General features: G+C 41.7%; 1 protein-coding gene across 2 annotated transcripts; it reads left to right on the top strand.

The window, feature by feature from the left end:
- The first annotated feature begins 5,222 nt into the window (after positions 1 to 5,222).
- On the top strand, positions 5,223 to 21,080 carry LOC131573206 (nuclear transcription factor Y subunit beta). 2 transcript variants are annotated; one of them, XM_058826931.1, is made up of 7 exons: positions 5,223 to 5,470; positions 13,562 to 13,655; positions 14,142 to 14,272; positions 16,067 to 16,264; positions 17,978 to 18,059; positions 20,340 to 20,419; positions 20,641 to 21,080. In XM_058826931.1, the coding sequence occupies exons 2-7, from the start codon at positions 13,562 to 13,564 to the stop codon at positions 20,671 to 20,673; spliced, it is 618 nt and encodes a 205-aa protein (XP_058682914.1). In that variant the 5' UTR covers positions 5,223 to 5,470; the 3' UTR covers positions 20,674 to 21,080. The 2 variants fall into 2 exon arrangements, with proteins under 2 accessions (XP_058682914.1, XP_058682913.1); XM_058826930.1 differs by having other exon boundaries at positions 5,359 to 5,498.
- The last annotated feature ends 5,389 nt before the right edge of the window (positions 21,081 to 26,469 follow it).

Here is a 26,469-nt window from a genome sequence, read left to right as displayed (position 1 = left end):
ATTGTTCTGATCTTAATCCATGAGGTTTACTTTTTTGTTCAGATTCTACTCCCAGTGGAGGTTGGGGCACTGAGTGAACAACTATGTGGAACTTGCTGACTGGGGTTAAACCATGGCATATGCCAAGCAAAACTGAGTGATCAAACCTGTTAGAGTTGTGTAATTGAACCACATGGACACAATGCAAAAATAGGGGCTTTATGAAAGTAAATTTTCATAATACAGAGAAAAACTTAGTTCTGTAGCCCACCAGAGCTCCTGCTCTGTAAATCCACTATGTCAGTGCTGACAGCCTCAGGGCTTTCATGACTGTAACTTTGTCATCAGAACTGGACTGGGAAGAAGTCCACATTTCCTCACTTCCCATCTTCATCTGACATGCCTTCTGTGCTCCCTCTGCAGTACCCAAAACAGAGCTGTAATGGAACCCATCTTCCCCACCCCTGGGAGATGTAGGATTTCACTGCATAGCCATTAAGCAGCTGCTCGTCCTCTTGCAGAGTGGTATTAAATAAGATATCTTTCACCATCCTTGTACCACTGAGAAATTTAAATCCCACATGTAGCTGGTAATAGGGAGAAAATCCAAAACATAACCACAGAATGAGGCTGAATGTTAGTAATATCAAACAAATCCATGTGAATGACCCTTGCAAAGGTGTAATAAATTTAGCTACAAAAAATTAAAGTTTTACCAGAGCTACTTAGCTTTTCCATTTTATACTTTATATTACTTGTCATAAGGTTTGAAAAAGCTAAATTACTTCAACCTTTGCTATTTAAAATGAGCATTGATTTTTTTTCTTTTCTGTGTTTTGAGAAGAGACAAAACCAATGCTAATGGTTTTATCCAGGAGGTTGTAAAGCGAGCTCTTCTCAGATCGTAAAACTGTGTTGTTCCTTTTTTTGAAAACAAAGCAGAGGAGATATTTTTATAGTTTCACCTCCACCTGTTGCTGTATTACTCATGGACAAGTTAGAAGCTTCTGCCAAGATCTCTTCTAGTCCTTCAAGTGGTTCTGTCTTGCATGTGTGCTTTGAAGTTCCTATTGCTCGTGTGGAATGTCTATACTTGATGTTTTAGACATGTCTTAACATATAAATTACCTGATTACAAGTCAGTTCTGTTCCAGCTACCTTTCAAAGGGGTTGCTGCCAGCCCCATTTAACCCCACTGGGCTGAGATTAACCAGCAAACATAAACTTCAAGCTGTACTTTGCATCTATTTGCTTGACTACCTATTCCACTGGTGAAAATAGTGGTTTTTCTTTTCTCTAAAGGAACAAGATTTAGGCATTATGTACAGTCTATCTGTATTAGCTCCCCCAATAAATTTTGAAACATTGGTCAATTTTAATCAAATTTACTTAGTGGAATATGTCTCAATGTACTACATTTCTTTTCTTCACAGTGCATCCTGTGAAGGAAATGCAGTTGAGCAGTAGTGAGGAAAAGGCTCAAAAATTAGTTCAGTTCTTAGGGATTTGCATACAGCAGCTTGGTTTCAAGAAGCCTTCAGAAAATAGTTTCACTATTTCAGAGAGGTAATTTCTATTTATATTTAATTTATATTTCACAGATGTAATTTCTTACCTCTGGTACCCCTACCTCTCCTGCTTTCCCGGTGTCTAAGCCATTCACAGCTCATCTCAAAATAGGAAAATAATATTGCTATTGAGGTGATGGGGAATTGAGGCACAATATGATTAAAATTCAGACTTTCACAGGCATTTATGCACATCTCAGTTGAGACCTGATGGCTTGGATTTACAGTAATTTGCCCAAGTTCATACAAGAAGCATGCCATAGGCCTGGGAATTGTATCCAAGCTTGCACTTTGCTCTTTGGACCATACTTCCTAAATGGGATGTAGTAATTTCAGAATTGCACCTTCCTAGCCCCCTCTTTGGCGGGATACCAGTCTGCCGTGAATAAACACATCCTTTGGTCCTCATGGCATGAGCATCAAAGCTAGCTACTCTTCTAGATCTGCCTCTCTGGTGCACTGGCACAGTTCAGACACTGTACATGTCTCTCCTTCAGAGCTGTGGGATCACATAGCACAAAGGCCACCTGAGCACCCAGCTCCTTCCAAGTGTAGCAGAAATTTTACTGTTAAAGGGGGAATACTATCTAAGAGGAAGTCATGCTTAATTAGCTAAAGAATTTTTTAACACAGCAGTGAGCTACTGATCCTTAGAAAATAAAAATGTCTTGAACTTTGTTTAATTTCATCTGGTCTCATCCCACTCTGACTTGGTTAATTACCTGTAGGTAATTTCTTCTGGAATTCCACATTTCATCTTTTTCAGATACCATTGCTTAGCTCTGTAGCAGCTTCAAGTATCTTTTATTTAGCGTTGTGGAATACGAATAAGAACGCTCTGATCTACAAAAACAAATAAAGAAGATAATGAGCATCAGAAAGATCACTATTAAGAATGAATACCAGTTCCTGAAGCCCCATGGAGTTCACAGTTTGATGACAGACCTATTTCCAGTCTATTACACTAAGAATCTCACAGTTTTGAGAACTCTGGAGAAAGTTAGATGAACAACTTACCCAGCCTACATCCAGTGCTATTTCTACAAAAAAATGGAATTTCTGATTTCAAGCACTTATTTTTCCAAGTAACAGAGTCCACAGCACAAGTAAGGCACATTCTGGAACAAGCTGATATATCTGTTCTGGTTTAAAGAAGCAGACTTGCTCACCTTTGCTAACACCTTTGCTCACCTTTGCTAAATAGAACAGAAAATATCTGAAGAATTTGATTTCCTCACTGAAAATTTTAGGCACAAAATGACAATCTCGGGCTTCACAAAATATGGAGCTTGAGAGTATACTTAGCATAGGAAAAAAATAACAAACCAATTGAAGACTGAATGACAAGTGAGTGACAGAAATCGTTACTAATGGAGGAACACAAAATAAAATGTATGTGTGTGTGTGACAGAAATTCCTACAATCGGAGGAACACAAAATAAAATGTATGTAAATGGGAATGCTGGCTTGGATTCCCTGGCTCCAGCTGGCTGACAACTTTAACCACTGAGTGCTGTTCCATCAGTAGTAACAGTGAACACTTGTTCCCACTATGGTGTCCTAAAGAAAAGTACTGAGAAGAAGTGGATAAGTAGTTTTTCCATCAACACACATTGATAAATATCAGTAAAAACTCAGGAGAAACAATATTTTCATTTCAAGCTTGAAAAAAATGCAGTAGAAAAATTTGAAGGCTGTTTTCAAGAAGATTCAAAACTAGCAACCAGCAGCTCAAAAATAGAGCACTATCTGCTCTGTGCCCTGAAAAACCTGCACACTGGTCAGCATTCATCTTTCTAATCACTTGCAAGATTCTGGGCTGACATGACAAAATCCACCCGAAGATCTTAAGAGTGCAAAGATTAATAGTGTATTGCCATGGCATTGTACTTAGTGAAAAGAAGTTATAAAATAGATAAGGGGAAAACACATCACCTAGGTTCCCAAACTTAATGGATATTTTTTAATTACTTGACATCTTCTGGGCATTTAAAAAAAAATTACTGATTACTGGTCAAGCTACCCATGAGGCAGCATTAAGCTGTATATAGCATTTGCAGTAAAAACCCGTGGCCATGCAAAATTCTTCTTGCTTGATGTTTTGCTTAAAACTCAAAACAATCCAAAAACATGGACATTTTGAGTGAATCTAAATCTTTATGATATATCAAAGCACATGAAACTAATGTTGTTACATGAAACCATGTGGAAATGTGTAAGGTCTATTGAGTTCTGCTCTGTGTAAATCCCAGTACGAGAAGAGAGCTAGGAGAGGAGCATACTGTATTTACCAAGTATTAAACAGAAGAGGATGGTAGCAGAAGCTATTGTGAAATGTGAGTTTTATACTAGGTTACTTAAAATACTTAAGATACTCAAATAATGAATTATTACAGGTTATTAAGAATTGCACAAATCAAAAATATTCTTTTTACCTCTGTTGTGGAGATTGCACATACACCTGTCGGTGGCAAATGTGTGGAATATCTTTGGCTGCCCTTTGGCTATTTCTGATTCTAGGGAATGGAGGAACTGGTGGATTATGAAGTGTTTCATATAAATGCTTCATAAGAGAGGTTTATAAATCTCAGTAGAGAAGTCAGTCCAACTAATATCTTCACCCAGCAGCCTGTATTTCTTTAGAACCAAGCCTAAAAGTGGAAGAAAAGTGTTCTCTTGAAGCCGTGTATCACCAGGGGGAAATTACCCTTTTTGGTTTGTGTTGAAATTTTACCTTTTTGGGGGAAAGGGTGATGGGGTAATACAGACCCATATATCCCCTCACCCAAGGTTCTGTTCCACCAAATGGCTGGTTGGACCTGGGTTCCATGAGCCATCCTCCTCCTCCTTCATGGAACTGCTCCTCTTCATCAGCCTCTTCTTTCTCAGGCTGCACAAAATGTAGGAATGGGGATGTAACCTGTTCTCCTGTCAGCTGGTGAATCTTGATGCAAGTGTAGGACAGGCTGGAATAGATCTAAGGAACCTTCACAATAATGGTGCCTGCCTTGCTGACAGCAGGCACTGGCTACTGAGGCGACAGGAGGGTGAGGCCAGGGACAAGGCCAGTGGGTCACAGCTGGCCACTCTCTCCCAACCCCCATCTCCCAGGGAAACAAGGACAACTGGGGGACTGGAGCATCTCTCTTATGAGGAAAGGCTGGAGGAGCTGGGCCTGTTCAGCCTCAAGAAGAGATGACTGAGACGGGACCTCATTAATGTCTATCAGTATTGGGAGGGAGGGTGTCAGAGGATGAAGCCAGGCATTTTTGGTGGTAACAAGCAATAGGACAGGGGACAACAGGCAGAATCTGATGCACAGGAAGTTCCACCTGAACATAAGAAGACCTTCTTTACTGGGTGGTGATCACACACTGAAACAGGTTGGCCAGAGAGACTGGAGTCCTCACTGGAGATATTCCAGAAGCACCTGGATCCAATCCTGTACCTTGTGCTCTACAATGACCCCGCTTCAGCAGGGAGGTCGGACCTGCTGACACACCGCGGTCCCTTCCAACCCGACCCATTTGTGATTCTGTGAGGCCGAGGCCGCAGGGAAGAACTGCCCCTGGTCAGAGGCCCCGCTACACAATCGCCAGCAGCAGCCCAGCGGGACCGAGCCCTGTGGCAGGGCCAGCCCTCGGTGGCAGCCCCGGCCGCCGCTGTGCCCCAGCCCCGTGCAGGGGGGGCGGGCCCGGTGCCCCCCGGCCCGGCCGCTCCATAAAGGAGGCGGGCAGGGCCGGCCCGGCGGGAGGGCGCGCGCTGAGGGAAGAGCCGGCGCGAGTGGCGGGGAGGCGGCGCGGAGGGAGGGCAGCCCGGCTGCGGGAAGCGGGGCTCCGCGCTGGGACTGGTTCCTTCGCAGCCATTTTCCGTCCAACCAAACAGCCGATTTGCGGAGGGAGCCAACCAGGGCCGCACTGGAGGTTTGTGCCTGGCTCCGGCCAATGATTGGTAACCGGTTCCACTGCAGGCTCGAATGAAATGTCCGTCTCCCTCCCCGGGCCCCGGCGCTGCCGCCGCGCCGCCGCCGCGGGCACCAGGAAGTGGGGGGCTGCCGCCCCGGGCCCCGCACCGGCCGCGCGTCGCTTTGTGCGGCCGGAGCCGAGGGGGCCGCGCGGCCGGGGAGCCGAGCGGGGTGGGCGGGCGGGGAGGGGAGCGGAGCGGGCGGGCAGGCAGGCAGGGAGAGAAGCAGGCAGGGAGGGAGGCGGCGGCGAGGGGGGTGTCGGCAGGGCGGCTGCCCCCGCCGGTGTCCCGCTCTCTCCGCGGGGCCCTTCCCGCTCCGGCTCCATTTTGCGGCCTAGGCAGGGGTGGGGGCAGCAGGCGGAGCTGCCCCGCGGCCGGCCGGCACCCCGCACCGGCCGCCGAGAAGCGGCGGGCACTCGCGGGGCGCACGGCCTCCCGCCAGCCTCCGTCTCCGCGCCGGCCGCGCTCGCTGTGTCCCGGGGCCGCGGCTTTGTGGCGGCCGCGTCGGGCGGAGGGGACTCGGCGCTCTTTTGTGTTCGCCCGGCAGAGCCCCCTCCCCTCGCCGCGGGAGCGGGGGGCCGGGACCCCCACCACGCCCACGGCCCCTGGCCGGGCCGGGAGCCGGGCAGCGGGGCCACAGCGGCCCTGTCTCTCCTCCCGGTCCCCCCCGCGCCGTTGTCGGGACGGAAATTTCCTGGAAGGTTTGGCGGTATTTTGCAGGGATGAGGAGCGTAGGGTGAGGCCCCGGGATGTGGTGCCAGTACCCGGCTAGCCGTGCGGGCGGGAATGCGAGGCCTTGGTGGGCTGCACGGGGGCCCGGCAGAGGCGCCCGGCCGGACCCGGACAGGTGCGGGCAGCGCGGAAATCTCAGCCAAAATGACCAACAATAAAGTTGCTGATTAACTGAGGACTCGTCGTCTTGTGCCGTTTATAACCAAGGGGTCACGACAGACGAGTTACCTCTCGAACAGATGTGAGCTGGGTGTCAGGAGGGCTCAGAGGCTGTTGGTGTAAGGGAAGGTGCACCCCGTGCCCCAGCGCTGGCTGCGTTTGCAGCATTGAAGGGCATGAAATCGGGAAATGGGATCGATCGGCTCGCGGTGGCACAGACGCAGATGGGTGGCATCAGCACCTTGTCCTGTAACACACATGACAGATGGGAGAGAGACGGGACCCTGCCATTATCAATGTCTACTCAACTTTTCTGTGTGTGGCAGGTGTTCTTTGGCAGACCTGTGTGTGCTAGCCACTGTTCTGCCTCCAGAAATTATGTAGTTGGTAGTCCTGAAGAGTACTGTCGAGGTTATTCACAGACAATCCTATTGGAAAACAACAACAAAAAGAATGTGTTCTAGTAATGTTTTTGTGGCTATAATATATATTCTGCAGCAAACAGCAGTAGAAAATAAGCATCTAGATTTACCAATTTCTTTGAGGCTTAACCAAAAAGATTTTGTTCTGAAAAGAGCTGTCTGATAAAAGCTACATAGTGTGCTTGGTTTGCTTTTGGGATGGCAAAATTATTGATAACAATGATCTGAACATTTCTAGGCAGCGAGGAACACAGAAATCTGGATTTCAGCTCATTCATGGAGTCTGTTACATGTAGTAACCTTTCCTTGGAATTTCGGTAGATGGCAATTATTGTCAGTTAAAAAAACTAGCTCTATCAAAAAAAGTTCTGGCAAAATGGTAGGAAAAAGGAAAATGGCAGGCACCGCTTTAGGCAGTATCCAGAGTCTGGCTTTAACTGGCTTGCAGGAATGGAGAAATTGTGTCTATATATAATCATTAGCATACTGTTCCAAAACAATAAGCTAGCACTTGCTTTCTTTTTGTTTATGTGGCCTGTGGCATGACAGTTGCAATGTAAAGGCAGAATCCATCTGCAGTTCTCTAGGACACGTGAGATGGCTCAATCCGATTCATTCTGAAGCCTGTGTGAGTTGCTTTTACACTGTGCATTGAGCTGGTGGTCATACATGGGCTTGGCTGCTGGCACTTACAGCTATGCCATTATGTTGGGAGAAGCTAGGAGCACTGGGTGTTACTCTTCAGACTTCAGGATTTGACAGTCACAGCAGTTCAAAGCTTAACTCTTATTTCTGGTAATAATTACATGAAGGGAGCCAATGTTCAGAAATTGAATGAAAAAGAATGTTTAAGATAATGTCAAGATATGAAACATTAAACACTGAAACGTTGAAAGTCTGGTACCTTGTTTTGTCAACATTTAGAAAAGGTTTGCAAGGTTCTTCCTTTAGTGCTTTCAAATGTAAATCTAATGCCATTCCACCTTTAAAATTTTGCTTAGAAAGAAATATGACTTGAAAAGTCAAATTTGACTTGAAAGTACTGAGTTTTGCAGTAGTGTTTTAAAGAAATTTAGTTTTTGGAAATTGATGTTTTAGTGGCAAGACACTTGTAAAAAGAGCAAAACATGATTATATATATGCATACTAAATACTACAGGTAAAGAACATTGGTGGAATAAAAGCAAGTGTCAGCAAATTCAACAGTTTTGGCTGAAAATATTGGTCTGATCTGAACTATCTTTGTAAAACTCTTACCCTGTGGCTTGAGAGGAAAAAGCTGCTTGGCATACTTGGTTAACACCTCAACAAAGGAAAAATAACCTACTTTAAAAAGTTATCAGACTTCTGAAAGGAAAAAGGCAGGACTTATGGATTGCTGTTTTAATAAACAGATAAGCTTAGTTTTTCACAAAAAATGCTGGGAAAGTATCAAAAACTTAAGGAAATCTGGGGATTTCAGTCAGGTTACTGAAGGAAGGAGGTGCTAGTGCAGTGTGTTCATCACTGCTTTCCTCTTCCAGCTTCTGCAGAATCAACTAAACTGCCTCCATTCCACTGCTCATCTTGTTTATTTTCCCCTCCAGCTTGTCTCTTCTATTGCCAAAAAAGAGAATGTATGGAAACTTGGTTTCTGCTGCTTGCTCTGTATTACTGGCCCATTCCTTCTTGATGTGAAAATACATGAGTTTTTAGTCTAGCCATATATATTTGAGCACACAGTGCTTGTGGATATTAGCCAGCCTGGGAAAGAGCCACCATTCTCTAGGACAGCTGGATCTGTGTGGAAGGGGCCCGTGGTCAGTGGCACTGGGGCTTGTGAGATAAGACATAGACTGTTACATGGATTGCGGGGGTGGAAAGGTGGCAATGCCCTCTTTGGATTTCATAAGGGAAAGTTTCCTCCCCATGGGCCAGGGGAAGGATCCTGGTACAGCCCAGATGCTAATCAGCCATGGTCACACTGTCTGGTCCTCTCAGCATCAGTTTGCTTTTCCCAGTGTTATTCTGCTCTGGGGGAAAACACTGAATGTAAGGGATTAGAGAAGGCTGAGATGGAGGGAGAGTGCAGCATCTGTTTTTGTTCTGGCTATGTGCTAAGGGGTTTAGCATTACATTTTTGTGTATCTGCTGGAACAATGTCCTGTGAATGCATTCGCCAGGTAGTATTTCTTGCTGCAGGTGAGAATTTAGTGGGAAATTAGGATCCCCGTAAGTCACTGAAAAATAAAAGGAAATTGAAGGTTTATTTTCAATTGAAAAATATTTCTGCTTAACAGGAGAGGTGCAGAAAACTCAAATAAAACTCTAGGTCTCTGTTGTTCTGTACTGATTCACAGCTTTACATTTCTCGTGATAAGGTGTGGCAAAATGAATGATGTGGTTACTTCCTACAGCTTTAGTTATTGTTCTGTCCTGCTTCTTTGGCAGACACAACTGCATGGAATGTGTACCAAGTGCTTCAGTTCATTGCGTGTCCTTTTCTTCTGCCCCTCTTGTAGGCTAGCAATTTTGAGAAACAGGGTGAATAAATACCACATGAAATACTTAAATCACAAGATGCCTTTAGTTTCCCTTTAAGAGGGCAGTTTGCAAATCATTGCCAGATAGCTTCCCCATTCTGAAAACAAAAATCTTGTTTCTTCAAATGTTTTTTCTTTGTTTTTCCTTTTGTATTGATGTAAACTTTAGTCCCGACTTTTCAGTGCTAGCAGGTTTGGGCATACATTCTTTAGTTATCTTTTAGCTGAGCCGCTGATACTGACTGCACTCTTAAGAGCACTTATAAGATTAAACAGGATGCAAGATTTATTTTGAGATACTGGTGTTTTATTAGTTTAGTATAGACGTTATAGGAACAATCTGAGTTGTGGGCAGCTGACATGAGCAAACTTCTTTAAGTATCCTCTAAAATATTTATACCAGATGTCAGTGTAAACCTGTATGTTCATTCACTTGCATCTTATCACTGAACCTTCTTTGTTGCTGGCTTGGAATGTTTCTCCTTTAACATATTTATTTGGTTAATTTCCATGCATCAAGTAGTTTGTATATCCCTAGAAATAATCTTCTTTTATTACAGATGGAAAAACCAAGCAGAAAACCACTAACAGAATACATTGTGCTGCTGTTCAGTATTCAGATTTTTCTTTTGCTATGTAGTGCTGAATGTTTGTGTCCTGTACTTGTTTGCTGTCCCTGATTGTTGATAAAATCAGATAGTGGCATGGTCATTTTAGAGACTGACATGCCACTTCTGATATGCTTATCTCTCAGTCTTAATTCAGCCCATGTGTATGCATGGAGGAGCTTCAGTGTCTTTCTAGCACTGGAGGCTGAGGATAATGTACAACCTGTAGTAATTGTTTCCTGCAGTTGTACACAGCACTTGCTGCTGGAGGACTGAGGTGTTGGAAACCCTCCCTCGAAGCCACACAGAGGTAGGAAATGGTCTTGTATTAAAAGGCATTGCAGTGTTTGTGTGCCGAAATTGCCATGCAAATGTGATGAAAAATCTGCAAATGGCTACTTGTCTTTAAAGCAAGTTGTAACAATTTGGGAGTCTAAAGCAAAATCTGAGAGGAGAGGTCTTGTCCACCTGAACCTTTTAGGATTAGATGTCCCAGGATTTTGCCTGTTCTAGCATCTACTTCCATCTAAAGTAGTAGGTCTTCCTATTAAATGGGCCCACATAAGAGCTGTTGTCCTTTTTAGTCACCCAGTGACTGCAGTTAGTGTAGGCAGGGTGTTGTTTCTATGCTACACTGGACTGCTGCCTTTCCAGAACAACTTCAGGAACACAGAGTTTAGTTTGTGTCATGGTTTTGAGAGGTCTTATTGGTTGTTTAGGGTTTTTGTTTGGTTTTCTATTTAAAGAAGGGGGATTAATTAGGAATGGTGTAGTGAGAACAGTGTTTTCTCATTTTCTGAACATTGTTGTATGTATTACAGAACTTGTGCTGAGCTTGACAATCAGATAATGGGGTGATTGACTGGAGTTTTGAACATCTGAAATGAAAACTGCAATGTGTGAGCACGTAACTGTTTGTTATGAGATGACTGGGATAGCAGTGGCCACATTTTCCTGCAAGGTCATGTTTGTCATCCCTTGGGCTCAAAGAAATACTAGTAGGGTGACTTCGATGGCATATTAATTACAGTTGCTATATTCAGATGCCTTGATCTAGATTTGAATTGAATGACAACTCTGGCTGAAGTTCTTCCATCAGCTTACTTGGATTGAAGTAGTGTGCTGAGATCCACTCCCTCCCTCACTGTGAGATCAGGCAGGCAGTGGAGGAGGCTCGTGGGGCAGCTGGGCAGGCTGGTCTTCAAGATGTGGCTGGAGAAAACCCTGAGTGCTCTGCTCTGAACTTGGAGCTGACCCTGCTTTTAGCAGGAGTTGGAGTAGAGACCTCTCACAGCCACTTCCAACATGAATTATCTTGTGGTCCTGGATCAGGACCTGGTTATGCTGGGCATTATGCAGAGGGATGTTAGTCTGTCCCTAATCTCCTGTCCCGAGGTTGTCCTGGCAGCTAAAAATCTTTCTTCCAGTAATACCGACAGAGGTAATTTCAGTTGATGTTAGGCTGTTTTCTTTATCTGAGTCAGATCTGCCTTTTTCTGTTGCAAGCCTTTTCCTGTCAATTTTGCTAATCACTATTTTAGATTCATAGTTCTGATAAAGGTCCACACAAATTTCCACTAATGGTGAAATAATACATCCTGTAAGTAGATCTGGAAGTGTGCACAGAGAAAAGAAGAGAAGCAAAGGTATTACCTTGAGGATGCATGAGTCTAATGTGACCAAAACTTTCTGTAGATGCAGCAGAGATTTTAAAGAGATTCAAGCAGGAATTGTCTTTTGAAGGCAAGCTGGGCTAATGAAAGCAGGATGATTTCTTGTTGTTGCTGGGTGTTGGCAATAAAGATTCAGATGGAGTAGCCTGCAGGAGAGGTGAGCAGAAACCAGTTAGTTATCTCATTGTGGCAGAAATTTGAAGAATATTGCAACCCTGGAGGAAGGAAATAATTTTGAAGAAATGTTTCACAGCAGATTGAAAGAAGAGAGGGAAAGAAAGATCAAGATATTTAAAATACCTTGTACTGGGGCTGTGTAAAGATATTTGAGATCCTGAATTAAATTCTAGTAGGGATCAGGGAGCCGAAACTGAGACAAGACTACCAGAAAACCCTAACTTAATTTTGGAGGCAGCTTTTTGGGATTTACTGGACTACAATTTTAATTTTTTCAAAGTGCAGAAGGAAGTGAGAGGCATGATTCTCTTAATGATGTGTGATGTCAGTTTTGGTGATCGTGACATGCAGGATTGTGATTATTACAGAAAGCTGAGTAAGCAAACTGCAGACCCTTTGGGAGATTGAAAAGCAAAGTTTAATCTCCCAACAAAGAGTCTGCAACATGTGGACAAAGTGAATTTATGTGAAGGTTGGCACATGGAAGGTTAATGCCTAAAATACTGCCCTTCCTTTGGGTAGAACTGCCGTGTAACAAGTGAAGCTGGCTTACAAAAGCCCAGCCAAAAGGACCTGGAATTCTTTATAAAAGCGTGTCTAATATTCTGTACCGTGAAGAGGAGCTGGAAGAGTCTTTTTCTCTTGAGCAGCTCCTAAGGCTCTGTCCAGCTGTTGTTGGAATGCGAGCAGCGCTCGTGTTATTTGTGTATCTGTGGCCAAGTGTAACACCAGACGTTGCTTGAAGGTTTCAAAGTGAAACTCAGCCCTGTGGCCACAAGCAAAGTGCAGATTAGTGAGAGGTTAAATGCTCATATTTCTGGGTAGGTGTAAAAATAGTACAACATTGCTTCTCCTGCCCTCCCTCCCTCCTTCCCTCCCTCTTCAGGCTAATGGGTGTGCATAAAAAGTGAGCTCTGTGCTCTCAGTGGCAACACTGGCTGTGACCCTTTGAAGACACCAAGGTGTCACACAGTGGGTGTGGGGTCAGTGTGAAGTCAGCTGGGCTCTGCCTCCCCAGGGGCTGTGTGTGTAGCTTGTCAGTAAGAAGGAGGGAAGTACAGGCTCTTCTGGCTTCCCTTTTTCTCCTGGCATTTAAGTTACCTATTAAACTGTGGCTGCCCCATCTCCAAAGCCTCGTGAAGAAGTCTTGTTGGCTGCCGCATCAAAACACTGAGAGAAGAGCACCTAAGGATTCCCAGAGAGTGAGGCAGGGCAGGACTAGGGAATGAGGGAAACATGACTCAGAAGGCACATAGGAGTAACCGGTGTCTCGGGGAGGATGAGGATGCAGAGCTGGTCCCACAGTCTTGCTGTAAGTTTGTCGGTCGTCTTGACAAACCAACTTGAAGGGTAAAGGTGAGTGAAGGATGCACTCTGTGTAGTAATTAATAGATAAAGCATTCAGTGGCTGGTGTAGGTTTTGAGGATTGTTCAGAGATAGCTTGCATGTTCTGGTCAGACTCTGACAGGAGCTATCTGTGTGCTACATGAACCAAATGATCCTGTGCGTGGCCTGTGCCTCTGGCTGAGTATTTTGGGAAGACTCACAAAACAGTTAAACTATTTCCACTACAAATAAAACTCAGGAATAACAGTGGGGATGCTGTGGATGCTGTTCTCCAATTGTTCTCCAATAACAAAATATTCATGCTTTGTATAAATTGCTCTCGTAGTTTGATTAATGTGCTGGGTTTGAGTAATAGTTGCATTTAGTGATGTAACAATCACACCTGAAAGGTTTCCTTCTTCTGGTTGTAGATGGATGGTGATAGCTCCACAACAGATGCTTCTCAGTTAGGAATTGCTGGAGATTACATTGGTGGCAGTCACTATGTGATACAGCCTCACGATGGTAAGAAATGAGAGAGTAAATACTACTATTTCTCTGCGTATGCGTGTATACATATATTTTCTTTCAGTTCTTGTATCATTCTCTGCTGTCTTCTCTCAGGCTAAGAATTTGCTATTGTTTTCATAAAGTCTCACTCTATAAAGCATTTTTTCTTCAGTCTGAAGGGGGGAGGTTGAATTTTTTGATGTTGGCACAGAGACCTTGAGGGGATGACAAAAAAATTTACGTTCTAGGAAACAGTTTGTATTTTGACGTGGCATTAAGAATGGTTGGTGATCAGCAGCCATGTACACTTCTGTGCATAGTGTGATAAAATGTTGTCTTTATCTTTGTACCCTGATGTTGCATCTATTTTAAAAACTATTTCTATGATGTTAGCATACTGTGCTTTCAGAGGTCTTCATCCTTCAGTGTAGGATTTTAAACTGAATTATTGCCTGCTGTCTGTCGAATATAATTTCTGTTAACTTTTCTTTGTTTCATTAGACACAGAAGACAGCATGAATGATCATGAAGATACAAATGGCTCAAAAGAGAGTTTTAGAGAACAAGATATATATCTTCCAATTGCAAATGTGGCAAGGATAATGAAAAATGCCATACCCCAAACAGGAAAGGTAATACTGTTGTCTGGTAAAGAAAGTGTGTTAATGAGTTTTATTCCTTCCTCTCAGTGAGCTTGAGCTGGTTAGAATAAGATCTTTTTCCAGATGATGCTGGTTTATTGGGAAAAAGTGTTGTAAGAGGAAAGGGAAAAAAAGCCCAGGAGCAGGAGGTGATTGAGACCAAGTCAATTTTCCTTAGATTTCTGAAAGCTTTTGTTAACTGCTGTAATTAGAGCATCCAGAACTGTTCTTCATAGGGCTTTCAAGAGCTTACTTTTTCTAAGATGTGTTCTCTGAAATTGTCGTAAATGATCAGACTTGATGACAATCACTAAGAATATTTTTTATGCTGTTTTCCTGAGAGATTTAGTCTGCTTTCCTTGAGGTGCATAAAATTTGGAATAAGTGAATCATCTTGGCTGAAATAGAAATCCGGTGCTCATCCTGAAGGAAAGAGAATGGTTAGCCTTCCGTCACCCGAATATTCACGTACCCAAATGCCAAAGTGACCTAAGAAGTCTGCTTTATACCATGGAGCAGATAAGGCCAGATATTGAAAGCCTTATTTATTTCTTCCTTCTAAGAATAGACTTTTTAATCCATTCTGCTGAGCTAGTGATTGTATAAGTATTTCATCATTCTACCTGTTTATCTTAAACCTTTGCAGGGCTCCTATGACTTGCTGTTTCTCTATTGTATTACAATACAATTCCAGCCACAGTAAAATTTCTGTGGCTAAAACTGATCTCTGTTTTTGGAGATCGCTCTAAGTAGAAGCAAGACATAATTTACTTGCATCTGCTTGTATTTTCATAGTGTTCAGGGCTTTCTGGAGATCTGGATGTTACATTTATAACTTTGCCAGTCCATATTGTCATAAATTTTTAGTGATCAAGATGAGATTTTTCTGAAGAATTTAGCATATGGGATGTAGAGCTATCTTGAAATATCAGGGTTTTTTTGGTGAAAAACTGCAAGGGAAGCTGCTGGCTGATGACTTCTTTTGAAAATCTCACCCTATGTGTCTGAAAATACCAGAGAAGCTAGTGAAGACTCTGCACACTGTTACTGCTTCAATTTTTTAGGTTCTTTTCATGTGAAGAATAAGAATCTTAATTATTTTAACCTGTTTGTTGACTCCTGTCAGCTTCCTAAGTAATCATTAATCATGAGTAATACATGTAATACTTGCTGTAATTTTAAATCCGGTAAATGACTTTTGTCCGGTTGAAAGCTGTAATCAAATTTACTTATTTCATTCTTGCCTGGGCATATGTTTCTTCATTTGAATTCTCATTTGGTAAATTTATGCTAGAATGCATTAGAAAGGCTTAATGCTAGGGGCATATTCTAGTCCTTGAATCTGGGCAGGATAAAAATACTTGCCATTGCTGAATTTGTGGGAATGTACTGCAGTGGGGTTGGAATTACCAGGTCTCTTAAAAAGAGGAGGAAGTGGGCTGTGACATTGTAATGAACAGGACTGAAGAGATGTAGGTAAGCAAAGCAAGAGGCATCTGTGTGTAAAAGCTTGTACATTACTTAGGACTTCAGGAGATCCTGGAAGTTGGCTGTGCTGCTTGAAATAGTAAAACATGGGTAAAATCACGTTGCAGCTGGTCTTAGTAGAGCAGTGAGGACATCCAGTGGTTTGCTGTGCAGGTGTTGTCTAAATGAGTATTATCATTAGGTTTTGGGATGTTTCCTCTATTATCTTTATTATCTATATTCTTTGGGGGGTTTGTGGTGAGTTTTTTTAAGTCTTCTGTCTTCATTAATGATTTTATGATACATTTTCCTTACTAGATTGCTAAGGATGCGAAGGAATGTGTACAAGAGTGTGTAAGTGAATTCATCAGCTTTATAACATCAGAAGCAAGTGAGAGGTGTCACCAAGAGAAAAGAAAGACCATCAATGGAGAGGATATTCTCTTTGCCATGTCTACCTTGGGGTTTGATAGCTATGTTGAACCTTTGAAGTTATACCTCCAGAAATTCAGAGAGGTTGGTATATATGAGTATTTCCTAATTTATTTAACCTGATTGTGTTTATCCTTAGCTCTCTGTTGTTTTAATTGTATAATGGGTAACTTGCACATTATCTCACAGCTCTTGCTCAGGAGGTAATCTAATGTTTAAAAGCATTCCAGAGGATGTCAAGAGAAAAAGGAGGAAGTAAGCATTTTGATTAGACCTGCTGATTCAGAGTAGTTAAAGCTTTCAGCTGGATAAATTCTCTAATGTATTGGTGGTAGTAAATTGGTCTGCTCTTTAAAGGTGCCTATTAAGAATGTTTAATTCGATCTTTGGGTTCAGTCAATATGTACTGACTATGTCCTCTGAGGAACTGGCCTAATGCCTATTGTTTGTTTGGACTTTTGATCTGCAAAAGAAAAAACTGTTTTTCTCATGTTGGAATAATGATTCATATGGAGAACTATCTGCTTCAATGGGGTTTTTTTTAATTATTTTTTTGCCTGTCCCTTAGCTTGCTTTTGATACATAGTACATGCTAGGTATGTGATCCAAACAGTTTAATTTATCCCTTCTCTAGCAGAAAGTGACTTTCTTCCTTTCAGCAACTGAGACCTTTTTGAGAAAAAGTTGCTCTGCTTGGATTTTTTGTTCTGGTCTGCCTCCCCTTGTCTAAATTGGCAGTACGGTAGATAAGGATGCTCTTCAGAGTTTCTTTGTTTTGTAAACCTAAGATTTTTTTAGGTCAGTCTCGCTAATGATATTTGTTTTGCTGACAGCACTTGAAGCTTCTCCTTCCCAGAAGGTCATTTGCATGATAACTGAGTAACAGGAGGCGTAATACAAAGTTGGAGTAGTGCTGTGTGCTGTCGTTTTCTGCACATGCTATGATTAGTGCTGTAGGTGCTTCTATTAAAAAGGCAAGTATTGCCTAACTAGTTCCAGTTCATACTGAGTAAGTCTGAAGTGAGTCTGTGCTACTTTCATTCTTAACTGAGAATTTTTGCAGATTATAGATGCTGTGGCAGCAGAGTAGTTGGATTGGGTTTTAATTGGGTGGATGGGTTAAATAGCTTTGCTCATCAGTTTTAAATCTCCATTCAAGCCCGGGTGTCTTAAGGGTAGAATACTTCTGTTTTGTATCTGAGTATTTTGTCTGCAGCAAGCAGTTGCAGAGAATCTTTTTTTATGCCCACATTATTTTTCTAGACTTTCTTTAGTAAATAGCATGGAGCATCAAACTTCAAACTTGTAAAACTGCATGCAGATGACTGGGAGCCTTGGCTTTCTGTGCTGATTTCCTTTCTGGCTGTAGTACTTGATGTGGGAGAAGAAATTCCACAACTTGGTTTTAAATGTCAGCTCTTAGTTTATGGTGATGGTGCTTGTGTGTGGTTGGTAAGCAAATGTTGCACATTCTTGGTGGGTGAGATTTTGTGATTTCTTGTAAATGATCCTTCTGGATTGCCACAGATTTTGAACTTTTTACAGAAGGTGAAGAGCCTTTCTCAGAACCACACAGTCCTAGTTTGCCAAGTTTTTGTTTCAGCAGTATGGGTAAGATGAAAAACACTCATGTAATATGCACATTCTCAAATCCCATAGAATTTTACAGGTCTTGGATTTCAAGCTCCAGCTGTTGTGCTGTGACTCTTCTGCAAGTTTCAAACCTTGGCTAAAGCTCCTGGGGCTTTGAAAGAAATCTCAAGTTTTCTTCTGCTTTTTTATGCTCTCTCTTCTTAGGCAATGAAAGGAGAAAAAGGAATTGGGGGAACAGTTACAACTGGAGACGGTCTAAGTGAGGAGCTCACAGAAGAAGCATTTAGTGAGTAATGCTTTTTAATTTATTATGTTATTAATACAGCTTTTATAAAAACTTCCTTCAAGCATCAGCATTCCTACTTGAGGAATATATCCTGGACTAGTAATAGCTCAAGTCAATTGTGGAGAATTTATAAATGCATATATTAATGCTAGTATTTTTCTCTACACTTAAACACAGGTTGTAATGGAAGGTGCAAATTTTTTTTTTTTTTTTTATTTTCCCTAGTAGCTACATATTTAGGCCCCATTCATTCTACTTGCAAGACTATTTGGAGGAAAAAAGTAAAATGAACAAATGAACTCCTCTTGATGACTTGAAGAACTCATCTTTAAGAAATGAGGCAGAGAAGAAAATCATCTTTGTTCTAAAGAACTTAGTATTTCCTACATTCAAGAGAATGCACAAATTGGCAACTAGAAGGTATAGGGTGAAGAGTATCCTGTGCATTCAGTGTAGTTTTTCTTCCTTTTACTGTGGATTAAAGCCTGACAGTTTTTTGGGATTTGTACTGATTTTGTTGGTGCTGATTCTTGCATTTAGTCTCCACCTTGGCTTTTAAATGTTATAGGCTGGTAATGTTGAACCTGATAGCAGAGGAATTAGGAAGAACAGCTCTAGTCATATCTACTGACAAGATTTAATTTAAGTATGTGATAGGCATCAGTGTAAAAATCACCAGTAAACTATTGAACTAGCAAAAATTCAAAGCCAGAGGACTAAAATGACCTGTTCAGGATTGGAAACACACTTTGCTCTCAGTTTGACTTAGGCTATATAAAACAGTGCAGACTTGATGGGTCTCTTCTAGCCTGGAAGAGGAGCTTATAAAACTGGCTGGGAATTAAGAATCTAAATATTGCAAGGGTCCCTTGCAATATTTAGATTTAGAGTCTTAATTTCCAGACCTAGGAGCTTCAGAGAGCTCCATGAAAAAACTTTAGGTTACTGTGACTTGAAAAAAGCAACTTTAGAAATGTCCTGGCAGGACTAAGGATGCAAAAGAGATGTTGCAGAGTAGAAGAAAGTAAAAAAAAAAATATAAAAAAATAATATTAAACAACTGATCAAGTCAAGTGTTGCAGGTATTTCTCTCTACAGGAGCAGCTATAGATCTGTCTGGAATGAATGATGGTGTCACTGCAGCAGTAGCAGTGATAGCTGTGGCTCTTTGTGGTGGCCTCATGCCAGGGCTGGGTCTGGGACTCTCCATTAAGCTGTGTTGGATGTGCGCATTGAAGGGCAGTAAATTTTGGACCTACCAGAGCCACTCTCACTCTGATCTTAATGCATCTCTTGTCCTGCAACTGAAGCAATTGAAAATTTGTTCAATGAAGGAGGAAGGAAAAAAAAAGAAAAGACAGCAACCCTGACCAACCAACCAAAATTACAATTACAAAACCCTCAAGCATCAGCTTTCAAATGAAAACTGTTATGGATTGTGCTGTGCTTTCAGAATTTTGTATTGGTTATACATCTTGTTTATACTTAGTAACTGAAAGAACAAAGCCCCATTGTTTGTGTCCTAGGGGAAAATATGCTAGATTGACTTAACCTACAATTTTAAGAGTTTTGCTGCTTTGCTTCCAAATAGCAGTTGTAAGGCACCCACTCTGAATGTGAGAGCTCAACATACACGTAGTGAAGGTTTACCTTGGGGCACCACTCCCTGCATTTTCTCTTGGTATCTCAGAAGTACTTTTTACTTGTTTTGTTGGCCACCTCTTTCTGCTGTGAAATCAGAGCTCTTGTGTGTGCCCTGAGGGACATACTGAAGTCAACCAGTGCAATGTCAGGCTCTGGCAGTGCTTTTTGTTTTTTGTCATTGCCTGTTCATCTCTTCTGCCTTCCTTGGGACTTCCATATTATGGAGTCCTTGATGGATCCCAGTTTATAAAGCAGCACAATGATTTAATTGAGTTGCTCCCCCATGGTTATGCTCAAGTGCTAACTTTGTGTTTAAACAAAGCCAACTGAATTCTCCGGGTTTCTTGGGATACTGAGCACTGGAGATGGCCTTTTCAGTGCTTGTGGTGGTGAGCTCCACTCCATTTGCCTGTGTACAGGTGTGGACATTCTGCTTAATCTTGGAGCAAAATTAAATTGGATTTTACATGTTTCTTGTGAATGGGAATAAACTTGTTCACTTGTAACACTTGGTAACAAGTGTGACTATACCAGTGTAGGATGGTTACTTGGGAGATTAAGGGCTCTCCAGTGTCCTGGAGGCTCTGTATATCAAGCAGTTCCTGCCTAACATTTTTAAAATGCTATTTCTTTTAGCTAACCAGTTGCCAGCAGGCTTAATAACCACAGATGGCCAACAGCAGAATGTTATGGTCTACACAACGTCATATCAACAGGTATGATCCTCTATCCTGTCCCCTACTCTCCCTTCTGCTGCTAAAATCCAAATACTAGTTCAGCTGCTCTGTTCTGAAATATGGGAATTAATTTTATTTAGTCCTTTGGTGATGGCTGTCATGCCACCCCAACACTGAGAAATAATAGCTGCTTTCTGTGAGCTGCTCTGCAGTTTCAGAAAAGGTGCAGTGGAATGTAAGCCTGTATTTTCTTTCTCTAGATCTCTGGTGTTCAACAAATTCAATTCTCATGATTTTGAAGAAAACTTTCCATCTGGGAACACAAGACTGAAAACGTGCAACTCTAACGAAGAGGCAGTTTTAATGACTGGTGAAGAGATTTATCTCTTTGTATATTAAATAGCTGTAATGTAGCTACCAGAAGCTTGACTAATTGAGGTGTGAGTTCTGACTCAAATCTTTTTCATGATGATTTTAAAGAAATAATTGGATTTTAAAGGTATTAAAGTATTTTTGTTTTGTACAAGAGTTTGTTGCTCTGTATAACTCCTGTATGCATTGTATATTGCAATTTATTACTGTCAGAGATTTGTAGACAGTTTCTTATTTTCATATTGAATCATGTTACTTTTGTAATTCAGGTAAACAGCTGGGTTAATTCATGTTTACCCTTTGAATAAAATTGTAAGGGTAAAGTTCATTTTTGAATGCAAGTTGCCTTTATTATAAAGATTGAGTTAGTCTTGGTTATGTAATTTGTCTTGCATGACAACCTCAACTAACTTTACATGTCAGCTTATTTATTGAAATTTTGAAAGGGACTTTTTCCTCATGAAACTAGCAGCTCAAAAGAATTGCTACAATTGTTTTTTCTAATGTAACTTCTGAATTAAAGGTTAATCAAAACCAATGAATTCTCTACTACGTTTAGAGCTTTAGGGCTTACCAACAGTATTAATGAAAGCACTGACTGTGCAATGCAGGTTTTTCTTTCTTTAAAATTTTTTTTCAGTTGCATTAACTCTCTTTAGACTTACTTTGATACTTTTAAGGTAGTCTTTCTGCTGTTGAAATAACTCTTCCTTTTTATGTATGGCTTTTAGAATCCCAAACTTAGAAATCCAAGGGTAGGGCGGATTTTATAGTCCTTGTGGTAAAAGATCTCATTTTAACTTTTTACTGAAATGTTTTAACGTTTCTTGTGAGCCTATGGGAACTCAAAAGTGGTAGTGACTTTCTGTGTCCAGGCTGCGTGGTGTGTGTGTGGGTGTGAGGGTGTGTGCATGAGTGGCTGACAGCTGAACAAGTGATACAAATCTGAAATGGAAGATGGACTTCAGGATTGCTGTCTCTTGCCTGGTTTTGCAATAGATTCTACATAGGTAATGTAGTTCTGTATATTTAGTGAGCTGTTCTTGGTAACATTGCTGTTTCTTTAATAATTGGGTGGGTAATTTTGTTGCCATGTCTTAGCCTATTAGGGTAGGGATGGGGGTTTTAGTAATATCTTATTCAGACTGAATTTTGGGACCTTTGTACTGTTTGCAGTGGACTGAAATGTAATATATTAATTATCTTTCCACATGCCTGTTATTAATTTAAGCAAACCACACCTTGAGGCTGTTGCCATATGATTTCTTGCTGGTTTTGTCTTTTCTTAAAAAAAAAAAAAAAAAGAAAGAAAAGTAACAGTTCAACAGTGGCAAAATTAGCATAACCTAAGATATCCCAGGAGCCTGAAATAGGCAGCTCTTTAGCTAAACAAAAACTTCATGTGCAAATTTGAGCAGTGTTTCTTACCAGTCAGCATCCTGCTGGCTGAGCCTCTGGAGGCAATCCAGTGTAATCTGGGGCAGTCTGCATGGATATTCTGGGCTTTGTGGCAGCCTGTCTTCTTCAGCAGCTATGGCTAAACAAGTGGAGTTTCTCATTAAATGTAAATCTGAATGACACAATCCCTGCACAAGCCCCTTCTGTTTGTATTCCATTTATTTCAGGCCGGCATAGCCTATTCTTGCTGTTTCCAGATTTGCAATGGAGAAAAACTATGATACAAGCTAAGGAGAAGCTAGGAAAGATTTAGCATTTTGATGTACAGAAGGCAGGTTGAGATGATCCCACACGTTTGAAACAAGCAACATTTTTCAGGCTTCCCTCTCTGTTGTAAGTTTAGGTTAAAGTGCGTTAAGTTTGTGGTTCATATGCCATCATGTGCACAATGAAGCAGATACTTTGTTGTTCTTTTTTCTTTCTTCTCCCCTCACCCTCTGAGGGCCAGGGAAAAATTGCAACTAATTTGCTCATTATTTTCCTGAAGCTACAACAGTAAATAATAGTACAACTGTTCCATGTCTCGCTGAAACCATTCTCCTAATAAAACTTTGCAGGGTACTGTAGCCATGGTACACCAAATAAAACAAATGTGATCTGAAGAAATACTTGCCTAATTTGTATTAGCAGCAGCACAACCAGTGCATTCTTTATATTTGTTCAAGGAATCTTGTTCTCATTTTGCTCTTTTTAAGTGTTTAATGTGAGTAGAGGAGACCCAAACCAAGAATGACCATTCTTCCTACATCTCACCTGTTTCTACAAAACTCCTGTCTTTGGTCCTCTGAATGATTTGTTTGAACTAAGATACCCCCAAACTCAGCTTGAGCTCGAGGCAGCTGTGGCAGCCTATACTAAGACTTGGAGAAAGGCTGCTTGAAATAGCAGTGATGTTCAAAGATCTTTTTCCAAGAATAGTGCCTTGTTTTAGGTGCCTTTTCATGATACAAGCAAGTTTTACCACAGTAGTTTTTTTTTTTCAAATGCATTTTTGTGTAACTTGATCCTTTTGGTATTTTTTTATAGGGTGCTTTTGGTGTCTTTAAAAGCACAGAAATGCTGTTATCTCTAGTCAAAGTGCAGTTATGAGAAAAGCTAATTTAGATGGTGTTCTTCTACATCCCATTTTCATTACAGGCATAATGGGAGCAGAGGCTCTGCCTTTACCAGTTCTGTTGATGTACACATGCATTGTTAACTATTTTATTTATTCCTCCCTTCTGATCTCTACTGAATGCTAAAATATGTGGCTGGATAGTGTATAGGGCCCAAGCAGTCTCATAGAAAGAAGTTTGATAATATTAACTCTAATAGTTACTACTATTTTACCCGTCAGCTGGTTTGGTGAAAAGAGCAGTGGTGGGAGGGTGCCTTTTGGCTGTGGTATACTGTAAGACATGTACCTAGTTGAAAACACCAACCAATTTTTCCTCTTTGAAAATCAGATATGCTGTCCTGGCAAAATAATTCACACTTTCACCCTTTCAAAGGCTGAAAAATACATTTAAGCAACCCAATATTGATTTGTTTACCTACTGATTTGTGAAATTGGCATGGTAATGGACTGCAATGTCCCCTCTGACCCTCAGGATGTAAAACTTTAATAGGAAGCTCCCTGGAAACTGCCAGTTCAGCTTACAGTGACATCCAAGGCCACATGCTCTTGGGAGAGAAGGCAGTTTGCTGCTATGCACAATGGTCTCCAAATTGGTGCCAGCTGCAGTGAGTTTATTAAATCCAAGTCCCCAAGGATGGCTGTGGAGGCAGGGCCAGAGGTGATGCAGTTCACAGCAGCTCTGAGGGAGTTGGCTACTCTGCTTTAAGAAATCTTCCAGGCAAATTTCCAGGCTCATTTCCTGGAATATTTTACTGCAGCACGCCAGGCCAGAGGACCCATTTTTCAGAGCAATGGCACCTGATTTGCTTATGTGTGAAAGAAAACTATTGAGGCTTTAAATCTGCTGGGCAGAGGAGCAGCCTTTGGGCTGCTGATTTAATGTGTGTGTGCCTGATACTCTTACCCAGCCTGTACAGCAACTTGAACAGCAAATAAAACCATCTCCAACAGCACAACCAAGACTCAGTTCATGTGCAAGGGCCATGTCGTTTGAAATACAGCTACAGCTAAAACACTTGCAACAGCACATTAGGAGCAGAATATACTATTTCTACTTCTCTCTGCACCCTGTGGGAAGACAGTCCACCACAGTAGAGCTCACGTCCCAGCACTGTCAAGAGTAGCATGACACAGATCAGGGATGCTGGGATGCCCAGGTTTGTTTCTCCACTGCCCAACTCCTGCTTGGCCCCATCCAGGAAGTCCAAGCCCACCAGACTCCTGAGCTCCCTGTGCAGTGCAACATCCTGGGAAAAGCAACCTGGTGAACAGGGAGATGTCTGCAGCCAGCTGACAGGAAAAGCTAAGCACTGAGGGAAAAGGGAAAGGATCTGAAATCTCACCTCTAGCCAGCTGGAGAGCATTTCTGCTACAAGGACACAGGCTCCAGCACTGTGGGATGAGAACACGGAGACTACAGAGCCTGGGGTGTGCTGCAGCAGAGGACGAGTCTGCTCTCTATCCAAAACCACAAGCAACAGCCACGTTTCACAAGCCAAGCAGCTGAAACTCATCCAAAATGTTTCTGGAGTAGATGCAGTGGGATCAAATTCTGTACACACAAGAAGAAGAAATATTGACAAAAACTGGCCATTTTGTGTTGTCTGGGTTGACAGCTCTCATGTTGCTTCAGATGGCTGTAATGTAAGTAGCTGAAACCTCAAGCTGTTAGATTGATATTTCAGGTTTTCTTTTTCAAGACAGTAATTTCAAAGAATTGCTCCTAGACTCCAAACACTTTCCTTCTGGAGCAGGCAGCATTTAAAGTCAACATATAAAGTCTCTTCCCTACTCAGGCAAAACACAATGAAGAAATAATTAGGAAACTGCTACTAAAAAGAAAAGTTTGGTATATTTGTTAATACTGCTGCTCAAAGTTACAAGATAACTGCTTGTACTTAACTTTTGGTTAAAAGAGAATTGCCAGCACTGCATGCAAGAGTGATGGTTACTCTAAAAGGCAGTTAAGAATCCATAGCAATAAACACTTGAGTAAGTGAATGGAAACAAAAAAAAAACCCCAAACCTAAAAAACAAAACAAACACAAAAAAAAAAAGGATGCAAACAAAACCAACATTTTGAACCTTCTAAAAGGTTTTGAACCTTCTAAAATGGCATATACCCAGTATGCTTCTTTTAAGAATCACTTTGATATAACTGTGTATTGATAACTTCCATGTGTGGATAATAGTATTTTATAATTTCAACAGATACAGAAATAACTCTCTGAACACTAGGACACACTGAAATGCTTCATCTCTTCTCTTTGAAGATACCACATCCAAGCCCAAGTTTTCATTTTAAGGAGATGCTGTACCAACTTAGCAGTTTCATCAGATATTAAAAGCAGATGCCTGTTAGAGGCAAGAATCCCCTCAAAAAAAACCCCAAACAAAAAACAATGACAGCAAACTATGCCCAGCCCCAATTTGAGAGATATTTTTGTTGTTCTTGTCAGGACTGTAAGCCCAATAAGTACCATTAAGTACTTGAGGCTTTTGAAGGATGCAGGGAACAGACCAAGTTGAAATCTACCACATTTATAGACGCCAGATTTTACCATCTAGCATGAGGCATGTAAAGGGGGAGTAAGACAAAGAGGCCCAGTAGCTCACACACATCTCTTGGGCCTTCCTGCCATCCTAACTCCTCTTCCAGGGGCTGCAGGAGCTGGGCATTCATTCTCTGGCTGAGCCCCACCACCATTCATTCATGCTGGGATCCAGCTGGGTGCCCACCCTACCCCCACCCACCCCACATCACGGAGATTTCCCCCTTGGGGGAAGCGCTGGAGGTGCAGTATTCTAAAGTACTATCCGTAGTATTCTAAAGACTACGGATCAAGAGGATTTATTTTCCCAATACTTTAAGCTGACTACTTGAAATTCTAATAACAGGGATTTCCACTTCCAGACCAATGGCAAATGCATCAAAATGAAGATTTCATTACTATTAACAGAAGGAGGAACATACTGCCCAGACAGTGCCAGCAGTCAGTGCTCCACCCCTGTCCTGGGAATCTGGAAATGTTTCAGTGTCAGAACTGGAAGCCACAGAATAAAACCTCTGATGTTTAGCTCACTAGAAATATTATAAAAATACCCTAGGGACCAGCTAATGCTATAAAGAAAAATAAATAAA

The sequence above is a fragment of the Poecile atricapillus genome, chromosome Z, assembly GCF_030490865.1.
Source record: "Poecile atricapillus isolate bPoeAtr1 chromosome Z, bPoeAtr1.hap1, whole genome shotgun sequence".
Classification (NCBI taxonomy): domain Eukaryota; kingdom Metazoa; phylum Chordata; class Aves; order Passeriformes; family Paridae; genus Poecile; species Poecile atricapillus.
Note: the sequence above shows the minus strand (reverse complement) of the source record. Positions and strands in the feature narration are given on the sequence as shown.